We start from the raw sequence: 10,429 nt of genomic DNA, 5'->3' as shown, positions 1-10,429 counted from the left end.
ATCTGGTTGTTTTGTATTGGTGACATAACATGTAAATGATATGCGTGCGGTCCGTGAGACTTGCACTTGGACCATAGTGCAGCCCACTGGAAAAAAAAAGGTCGAGAACCACTGGGTTAGACCAATCAATTACAATAACACACACTTGTTACTTGAAAATGCGTCTAATCCAAATACTTTACCCAGCTGCATCAGCTTCATCTGCAGGTTTTAAAATAAATAGCGATATGCACATAAGTGCAGTAGGCTAAATATCATTTGCATTTGAAGATAAGTATTACATTGATAATGATGGTGACTGACAGAAATACTGGGAGCAGGTACCAGGAATTTAGAACATCCTAGAAAGATCACAGTCAGAATGTTCAGCAGGTTTTTGTTAATGAATTGTCAAGTCTCTGATGTTACTGGCTGTCAGAGCTCTTTGCACCTTTCTCATTCCTGGGTTGATTGAGCAGCTCCTCTATTCGTTGAAGGTCATTATCAGTGTCCTGATGTTTCTCACACTTCATTTCTCCAATAAGATCATCTGTAAGCTTGAGACGAGCATTCCTGTAATGGAGACATCAGCTCAAGTTTCTGTTCAAAGTGACTAGTTTATCAGTTCTGTCCAAGTACGAAAAGATTCTCTTTTCCTGGTAAAACTAACCATTCAGCGACTCTCTGCTCATGTAGCTCTCGTCTTTCCCGTTGTCTCTTGTCATGCATGGTCTCGCCCGCCAGCTTCTGCAGACCAATGACTACAACTCCAGCCGGCAGCCTGTTATAGCATCACATGTTTGTCTCAGAGCAATTAAGCAATATCACATGAGCGAGAGTGCCGCTGTGCTGAATAGCAGCACAGATATAAACACAAGGTGCACAGGTATTCATGGCCATGCTTATATTTAGAACAAAAGCATTTAATTCTCCTGTTCTATAACAGATTAACAGATTTTTCAGACACAATATAGCCATGCGTTTTGTTCATGTTTTTTTTAATGAATGAAAATACTTCCAGAAGTCAAAACAGGATGAAACATAACACAAAGAACAATTTTTCAGGAAACTATATGCTAAGAATTTATTTCATTTGCATATCTCAAATGAGCAAAACATATAAATCCAAATGTTTTGTAGACAAATGTGTGAATGTTTTAAATGTCAATTATGCGTAATGTGTAAAAAGAACAATAAACAAACTTTTACTTGCCATGCCAACATTTCACTGGCCCCATCATGAAAAATAAGTTAAATAAAGACAAGTAAACAGTCAGTAATAAAATAAGAACAAATAAACAAATTCCAAGCAATACCATAAATATATACAATAATAAAGCAGGTCATTCAGTCAAGAGTGTCACAAAGCAAGGCCAGACACAACAGATAAGTGCAAAACAGGATGGTTTATTGACTTGGTAAGTGGATGACTGGAATAGGTTAGTTAAAGGCAGGTGAATGTCAACACAGTGAATGGTTCCAGGGTGCTTATCTGAGTTCTGATGGAGAGGATCGTATGCCAGTTACGTTGGAGATCGTGGAGCTGTTTCCATGGAGTCGTTGGAGGATCGTGGGCGTAACAGCAGGTAATTCGTTCTAGGAGATTTTGGCAGAGAGAGTCCAGAGTAGTTCGTAGGAGTGAACGGTAGACCGGACAGTGAGTGGCTGTGCTGTGTGTGTATTTATAGTGTGGCTTGATTGGTGACAGCAGGTGCGGGTGATCAGAACTCAGGTGACTGTGATCGGGTAATTATCCTGGATGGTGACTGAAGTGACTGTGATGACTCCCTGACAAAGAGCAGATTTGACTAGAGTGAATTTTTCTTTTCTTTTTTGTTGTTGTTGTTCCTTAATTAACATTAATGACTCAAGACAGCAGCAAGTTGAATAATTTGCTGTCACATTAAAGACCAAATGCATGGATCACATATTTTCTTCCGACTGTTCACGTTGATTTAATACTTATTTTAACTCAGTTAAGAATCTGCTTACATGCTCACCAAAAATGGGCATTTTGACTTAATTTTGTGTATTTGTCCATTACATAACGCAAAAGAGAACACAGTTCGGACAGAAGCAGCACGTGAGTACCAAATAGAGTTATCTTTCATTCTTATGCTTAAATTACTCAAAATCAATGCTTAAACATTCTTGCTCTTTAAAGGGATACTCCACCCAAACATGAAAAATTCCCTTATCATTTAACCTCATGCAGTCCCAGATGTATGTGACTTTATTTCTTCTGATGAACACAAAGCTTTTTAGTTTATATAATGCAAGTGTACAGGACCACTTCAAAGACTACATAAAGTGAACATGACTGTAAAGTTTAGAATACTAGTATTTTTCTTACACCTGCTTATCATTTCACTTAAGACATGTTTTTGGCCAGATACTTTTACTTTTAACTGACTAAAATCTTCCACTCCGTATCTGTACTTTCTCTTAAAGTACAGATACTGAGTATACAACTGTATTTGACACTAGGAGCTGAGGTGGGGCAGAGCAGGCATAATTTAGTCTGTCTTTAATGCAGCATTGAGTCTTTACACTGAATTTTAAGCAGGCAAAGAGCAGTTTTAACTGTGGAGTCTGCAGCCTGTTCAATCAAATTAGTAGACAGAAACTAATTCAATATGACTCATTATTATTATGAGCAGTACTACTAGTAGTATTATTTATGTGTTGTGCTCATTAATATATTGACAAACTTCAAAAACTAGCCAAACTAAAATTTGCAGCCAGTAGTAGTTTTGGAATCATACACATGTATTTTTAATGTATGTTTTCACTTTGTGTGTGTGTTTTTTTTTTCATTTTAGCTTTCGTTAATGACAATAACACAGATGAAATGCTCCATGATCTTTCACAGAACCATTTTTTAAGTCCATTAATAGTGAGAATGTTAGCATCTAACAATCTTCACACTACCTAGAGCATAATGTGCTATGTATAGCTTTTTTTCACTTTGTTGCACCTGACTGAGTCATTAGGGTCTGTTTGCAGGCACACTGTGTGCTCCAGGTGTGTGTTAAACAGCTGTGTGAGGCTCTTCTAACTAAGTATCTCTGCTAATGAGGGGAAAGAGTGAGAAAGTATTAATGAACCTAAAACAAAAATAAATATAACATGAAAACTGAAAAAAATAAGTAAATAAAATAAAAGCACAGCACAGCTGATGGTTCTTCAGATCAAAGACTTCTGTTTAGCATATGGGTACCTCTGGTAATGAGAAAAGAGAGAAAAGAGGAGGACTGGAGGAGCAAAAGGGGGGAAGGGAGTTGTTTTGGCTGGGGGATGCAGATGTAAGACACAGGGTTACAGGGAAGGCCACAGCTGACTGCCAGAACACCCTCAGAGAGGGAGGGAGATGGTAGTGTGAGGGAGTTAAGAGTGCAGTGTTGCTCTAGGGTAGACACATCTCTCCAGAGAGAGCAACAGCGCGCGCGCGCGCGCGCACACACACACACACACACACACACGCATGTACACACAATCTCTCCCTCTCTGTGTTCTACTCACCCCAGTACAGCTCCTATGGGTATACCAGCCAGCAGCCCTCTAAGTCCCAGATTCAGCCGGAACACTCCTCCTGTGAGAGCTGAACACAAACACATGTGAATACTGTCATTCTTTCCTGTCATCTTAGTATGACAAGCAAAAATGCTTTTAAAATCAGTTAACTTGAGGCACAGACACAGGCCTACTAAACCATCACCCAGAGGATGAGTTTGTGAACTTACCACCTGCAGCAGCGAAATGGCTCAGAGCATTTTTGTCTCTGTACACTGTCAATCCAGTACTTACAGTGCTGTAAAAAAGATTTGAACAGCATAAAGCATTTTTCCTAAATGCGGAAACTGACAGGCTATTCATTTTCCTGCAACAACAATCCTAGTACAGTACTTCTAAACCAATTCTACTGTTTTCAGACACATGCTGTATATATTTCTAAAACTCAAATATGCTCTTCAAATATTGCTGCACATTGGTAACAACTAGTAACTGTTAATAAACTAGCAGTGTCTAAAGAAACTGCAAAATAATGACGGTTTTCAAATAGGTTTCCCCAAACAGCCCTACCAATGCCTTTCAGCCTTCCCCAAAATCACACCATTGGCTAAATCAGTAGTGTTTTCACAGCTTTCAAAAAGAGGAAGAAAAAAATAGAGAGATTGATTGCCGCAATCAGAAGAGAAAACAATGTCAAATTCACCGTCATTCCTATAGACACTGTATTAGAAACACCCTCATAGCAGCGTTAACCATTTTTTGTAATTTGATGAAAAGTAGTATAATACAAGGTGTTGTAAATGTACATATATTTTTTTAAAATATGAAAATATAAAAACTTTGCAGGATTTGCGATGCTGATGACCATTAAAACGCATCATCACAGTCTGTGAAAACAGTCCATGATACATAGTCCACCCAAAAATGAAGATTTGCTGAGAATGTCCTCACTCAGGCCATCCACGACATAGATGAGTTTGTTTCTTCAAAGAACATTTAGCATTAGATCACTTGCTCATTAATGGATCCTCTGCAGTGAATTTGTGCCATCAGAGAACAAACAGCTGTTAAAAACATCACAATAATCCACAAGTCACACGACTTACATGACAGTCCCTTCAAATAACGTCTTGTGAAGCGAAAAGCTGAATGTTTGTAAGAAACAAATCCATCATCAAGATGTCACTTCCGAATCAGAATCTATAATAAATTTTTCTCTTGTAAAAAAGTCCATCCTCTGTTGTCCTCTCACATTAAAACCAATCAACATATTTGTTTAGAACTGTTTTGGCTTGACGGAGCTTGATCTGTGCATATTTCTCTCCTGATGCAGACAAGGTCACTTTTTCACTGAAGAAAGCAATATTATGGATTATGAAAAACAAAACAGTCCAAAACAGATTATGGGCTTGTATTTTAGCTGGAAGCGATGGTTTGAAGTTAAAAAGTCTTAATGACGGATTTGTTTCTTGCAAACATTCAGCTTTACACTTTACAAGATGTCAACTGATAGACTGGAGTCATGTGGAATACTGTGATGTTTTTAATCAGTTGTTTGGACTCTCATTCTGACGGCACCCATTCACTGCAGAGGATGCATTGGCGAGGATATGATGTAATGCTAAATGTATCCAAATCTGTTTTAATGAAGAAACAAACTCATCTACATCTTGAATTGGCTGAGGATGAGTACATTATGAGGCTATATCTTTTGTGTAATACAAGTGTAATGCAAGTGCATTCAAACATGTAATTAAATGTCTCACAAATTAAACCTTAACATAACTAAACTTACTTAAACATGGTCACAAAAGCTGCTACCCTCCAGCTCCACCTCCAGCCAAAGCGCACAAACCCACGAATAGCTGCATTATGGGCTGAGCGCTGGAGAGACAAAATATATACACATAACATCAATGTATGCACATTTCAGCTCCATTAAATAATACTGTGCTTTTCTTAGCTATACAAAATGTAAAAACAAAGCAATTGAAGCGTCAAAAAACATTTTACAGTACTAAAGTATACAGATGACTATGTGAATGAAAATCTGTTGCTACAGTGGGTACATAAAAGAATCACCTCCCTTTAAAATAATCACATTTTGTTGTTTTGCAGCCTGAAATGACGGACACAGTTTTTGTTTTATCCAGCTGTGTTTACTCAGTGCAGCTTTTAACATCCAAGTGAAAGATATAACACCCACATGTTAGAATTTTTTTTTTAAATAAAAATAAAAAACAGAATCACCGAGTTGGAAAAAGGATCACCCTCTTGTGTCAGTATTTTTTTGAACCACCTTTTGCTTTAATTAAAGTCTTTAGTCTGTTGAGATACATCTCTACTAACTTTGCACATCTAGACTTTGCAATATTTGCCCACTCTTCTTTGCAGAACTGCTCAAGTTCAGGTAAATTTGATGGTGAGCGTTTGTGAACTGCAGTCTTCAAGTCATTCCATAGATTGTCAATGGGGTTTCAGTCTGAGCTCTGACTAGGCCATGCAACAACATTCACCTTTTTCTCCTTCAACCACTGTGTGCTCAGTTTTGCTGTGTGCTTTGGGTCATTGTCATGCTGGAAGGTAAACTCTGTTTTCTTTTTATTTATTATATGATTTTAAAAACACCTTGCTACGTGTACTGCGTTAAGCTTACGTAGATTTGTTCTAGCACTTGCATATCATTGCTCTTTTCTTGATTTTGATTGCTTCCATTGTCCTCATTTGTAAGTCGCTTTGGATAAAAGCGTCTGCTAAATGTCTAAATGTAAATGCTTATCAAGGGCGTTAAAATATAAAGGAAAAGAAAAAATATTTTCAGGGTTTAAAAATTATCAACTTTATTGAAACGACTAGTTTGAGGTCATATAAAAATGACTGTGAGAAAATGTTAATCTACAGACACTGACAATTATCTACTGGAATACTAGAACATATTCAACATCAGTATCAATTCAGCTCTGTTTACATTCAAATGTTCCTCTAGTGGCACTTAAGTGTGGAATCAAAATCATCAATACTTTAGTACTAATACTGTTTTACTGAGGTTTTTCTGGTATTGTTCAACTGATCGTGACATAGAAGACGTTAAAAAAATGGTACGAGTTCATCCAAAATCACTAATCATCATCTGGATCCAGCAATTCTTCTTTACTACAAAAAGGCATTCTGCACTTGATCACGGTAATCTAGTGGCATTGCTTCATGTAGCAAATGTATTCAATGTGGTCTTAATGGCCTAGATTTCTTTGAATTGGCTCCAGATTTTACTCTTTAATAACTAGTCCTGACTATTCAACTGAAATAACCCCATAAATGTCTACATACAAAACTTATGACAGGAGAAAAAATCATTGCTTATACAGCAACAACTCCACTAAGGCCATGATGAAACCATTCAATCTTAAGGAAACATTTTTTGGCAGGTTGTTGTCTGTTATGTTGTTTCACAATTATTTTTACAGTGCGTTACACTTGCATCAGATTTAACACCACACTTCAAACTGACTTCTTATGACCTTAAGAATTTGTGTCGAGACTGATGAATGCTATGAAGACACCAAGCATATTTTAGCTGTGTAATATTCCTGACATTGAGAGGATGATGGTCTGGACAGGTCTTTTTTAAATTATGCAGATCGCTATACGGTAACTTAACTGTAACTCAACTGATTTTAAAACATTCCTTTAGTCTTAACCTTTGAAGCAATATAGACAGTCTTAGAGACATTTGGCAGGATTCAATGGATTAACCACACAGAGCTGCCTTTACAACCTCTTTTCAGCTAGTTAAGATCAGTTTAAAGAGCAACAGAATGAAGAGCAAGAATAAAGGCAAGCAAAAAGGATGATCTCCCCCATTATGATTTCCTCAGGTCAGAGTTCAGATCTGCTGGCTCTGTGGATGATCTGATTGTAATTTGTTTTTCTCTTGGGTTTGTATTTGAGGAGCTTGCTAAAGTCAGTGAGGAGCCTTTCCCAGTAACAAGACACGTCCTCCATACGGAGATGATCCAGAATAAAGTTCTGGCCCCTAAAGAAGTACAGAACCATAAATATAAGTATTAGCACAGACAATGTCTTAAAGGGATAGTTCAGCCAAACATAAACATTCTATGATCATTTCCTCATACTCATGTTGTTCCAAACGTATATGCACCTTTTTCTTCTGCAAAAAACAAAAGAAGCTAGTCTGAACAATATTGGTAGTCTCGCGTAGCCAGACCTTCAGACTGACGGCTGAAGGTCTGGAATCCATGGCAGCTTTTATTGGCCATGAGGCTGTTTGACAGACATGTCAAACACCCAATCACAGGTCGTTTCGTTCAGCGTCACGTTTTGGGGCGTGGAAATTTCGCCACAACAACAGACCGGTGTGTAAAACTCGCGGACGTATTTTAAAGATTCTATGTCACGAACTTTAAATATTTCACATACTTTTGAAAATCCAGCGTCCTGATAAGCGCTCATCGTCACAGTTGTAATCACGACGGCTTTCTTCTTTCGTGAGGGGGTTTGGCATCACGGCATCTTTGTTTCCAGGCGGAACGTTAAAGAACACAACACACACGTCTCCCGGAAATCCTATATAATTAAACCAATCCGATGACAACTTCGAAACTCCTGAAGTGTTTCCATTTTGTGTGCCGTATGCATCAGACATTCAGCCAATGGTCCGTTGGCGTGACATCTGAGGCTGAGACTAGGCACGGGCCGATTACCAGTTTCAAGGTATACCGCGATTTGAAAATTTCACGGTTTCAAAACTATTAATATTTTCTGTTATACCGTTCCTGCGGTATGCGCTGTTTTTCATGTCTCCTCAAAGACTGAAAGTGTAGGAATCCCTCAGGTTGAGTGCAGTGTAGAGAGTAACACGACTCTTCTCCTCCTGTTGGTGCGAGCGAGCGGTCAGTCACGTGTGTGTAGGATGGCCGAACTTAAGGAGCTACCCCTGGAACTTATGCGATCGGCAACTGGCCGTTTCTCTCTTTAAAGCTGTCTATACCTGACAAACTAGAATAAAGGGTATACTCATTAAAAGGCTGAACAATTTGTTACCTTATAGCAATTTCTTCTGCTACAGCATCATTTTCTTTCACAAACTGAAGCAGCTCTCTAACAACAGAAAGAAAACCAGTTTAGATGCAGTTCTCTGCTGGTGTTCTCATTAACATTTCTATAAACACATTTCACTTGTTTGATGATAATTACTTTAACAGGTCTGGAACAATATGAGGGTGAGTAAACAATGACAACATTTCAGCTGAAGATTTTACACAGACTGCATACACAATATATACCCTAAGTTTTAACATTTCCTTTTCCCATATATGCAAGACTGAAATTGGCACTTTGATTGCTGTTGGTCATGTCATTTGATATAGAAATACATATGTAACATACTTTGTGAAATGCAAATAATTTTGAGCACAAACTTAGATTTGAGCCCTTTGTCATTGTTACTTGGCCCATTGATAAAGCTTGGCAAAAGTGTTACTGACAAAAACGACTGGAATACCTTACGTGCGCATGAAAAAACAAAGCCAAATGTTCCCATTTTAGAGAACTATTTATTGTGTGTTAAAGAAAAGGGTGAATATCAGCTAGCCAGAGGAAAATGTTAAAGTTACCTGAGATCAGACAAGTCCTGTTTGACAGGAATGTAGTGAACCCAGGGCTTGAGCTGAGGGTAGAAGAACTCAAGCCAGTCCTCGCCGACGTGAAAAACCAGCGATCCACAAAGGAACAGATGCTTCAAGCGGAAACTAGCAGCCACACCTCTAAAGTTAAAAAGGTATCTGAGAGATAGGGAGAACAGACAATCTATAACAAAATGTCTAAATGCTGGTTCACTGACAGAGAGAGATCTGTTTCTGTGCTATAGCTCATGCAAAAGCAGAAATGAGACAGGTCTTACTTGTATTCACAGTGGTCAACTAGGGGGATTTCTTTGGCAGGGGGTCTACCCAAAGTGTCCTGAGGAAAAACAACAAAACAAAAATAGTAGTTCTGATATGACAAAGTCTAGCGCAAAAAGATAAAACAAACTGATTTTTAGTTTTTTTTCAATATTAAAGCACCTCTAGCTTGGTCTAGATTAGTATTACCCAATCCTTTCCTTGTATGCCCCTCAAAATCAAAAGCAATTATGATACATATAAAACTGATGGGGTGCCCTGTTGAAATACAGCTTCACAATAATAAACAGGAAATAGCAGAATCAATGATGCAAACTCAATTAATAAGACAGTTCAGATTCTCCCATAAAGCAGCTCTAAAAGTCTTTTTCCTTGTTCCTTTTTGCTATGTTACATGTGAAAGGTTTTCATATTATACAATGGGATGTGGTATTATACATGCTATTTGTTGACAATAAAGCATTATTAAAAGAAAAAAGAAAACAGTGTCATTACTTAGCTCCAGTAAGTTCAGTGTTAGTTCATTTCAGTTCAATAACTATGTAAAGTTCATCATTTAGGAAACAAATTTAATTTCAGCTGTAAAGCAGCACTACAGAAGACAAAAGTGTCATTATCCAGTTTAATTCAGTTCAAGTTTTGTTCTCATCTGATGGTGTCAGTCACTGTGGTCATATCGATACATTTCTGAAAGTTAAGTGTCTTTCAGGCCCCAACTAAGAAAGACAAAGCCAACAGCAGCAAGGCACACAAACTCCATTGGATGACAGAACTGGAGTAGAAAAAAGGGATGCCAGAAACCAGGCTCAGACGGGGGACCAGTTCAGTGGCCTAAGCGAATGAATGTTGTGATACTGATTGAGGATGCCTTATATGTTAAAGGGGTCATATGATGCTATTTTAAAAATCATTATTTTGTGTATTTGGTGTAACAGAATATGTTGACATGCTTTAATTTTAAAAAAACACATTATTTTTCAAATACTGTACATTATTGTAGGTCCTCTATGCCCCGC

At 37.9% G+C, this 10,429-nt stretch overlaps 2 protein-coding genes across 2 annotated transcripts in view; both read right to left on the bottom strand.

The window, feature by feature from the left end:
- On the bottom strand, positions 1–5,850 carry LOC107742649 (complex I assembly factor TIMMDC1, mitochondrial-like). Its single transcript, XM_016555704.1, has 6 exons — positions 5,842–5,850; positions 5,288–5,376; positions 3,723–3,790; positions 3,502–3,580; positions 650–760; positions 1–552 (listed from the first exon to the last, which is right to left on the bottom strand). The coding sequence occupies exons 1-6, from the start codon at positions 5,848–5,850 to the stop codon at positions 405–407; spliced, it is 504 nt and encodes a 167-aa protein (XP_016411190.1). The 3' UTR covers positions 1–404.
- A 1,518-nt stretch (positions 5,851–7,368) lies between these two features.
- The window catches only part of LOC107742654 (protein O-glucosyltransferase 1), a 12,857-nt gene continuing 9,796 nt past the window's right edge, over positions 7,369–10,429 (bottom strand). The window contains exons 8-11 of the mRNA XM_016555708.1: positions 9,413–9,471; positions 9,126–9,293; positions 8,554–8,610; positions 7,369–7,525 (exon numbers count right to left, since the gene is read on the bottom strand). Coding sequence (XP_016411194.1) covers positions 7,369–7,525; positions 8,554–8,610; positions 9,126–9,293; positions 9,413–9,471 — 441 coding nt within the window. The remainder of the gene's footprint in view (positions 7,526–8,553; positions 8,611–9,125; positions 9,294–9,412; positions 9,472–10,429) is intronic.

This window comes from Sinocyclocheilus rhinocerous, unplaced genomic scaffold (assembly GCF_001515625.1).
Source record: "Sinocyclocheilus rhinocerous isolate Xijiao unplaced genomic scaffold, SAMN03320098_v1.1 scaffold947, whole genome shotgun sequence".
NCBI classification, from domain to species: Eukaryota; Metazoa; Chordata; class Actinopteri; order Cypriniformes; family Cyprinidae; genus Sinocyclocheilus; species Sinocyclocheilus rhinocerous.
This window is presented reverse-complemented; position numbering and strand designations above follow the sequence as displayed.

Bases quoted from the DNA above. Each gene is read 5' to 3' on its own strand.
- LOC107742649 (XM_016555704.1), bottom strand. The intron at 3,791-5,287 runs GTAAGTTTAGTT...TCTTTTTTACAG, and splicing joins GCTTTTGTGACCATGTTTAA to CACTGTAAGTACTGGATTGA. The intron at 761-3,501 runs GTGAGTAGAACA...ATGCTATAACAG, and splicing joins CCCATAGGAGCTGTACTGGG to GCTGCCGGCTGGAGTTGTAG.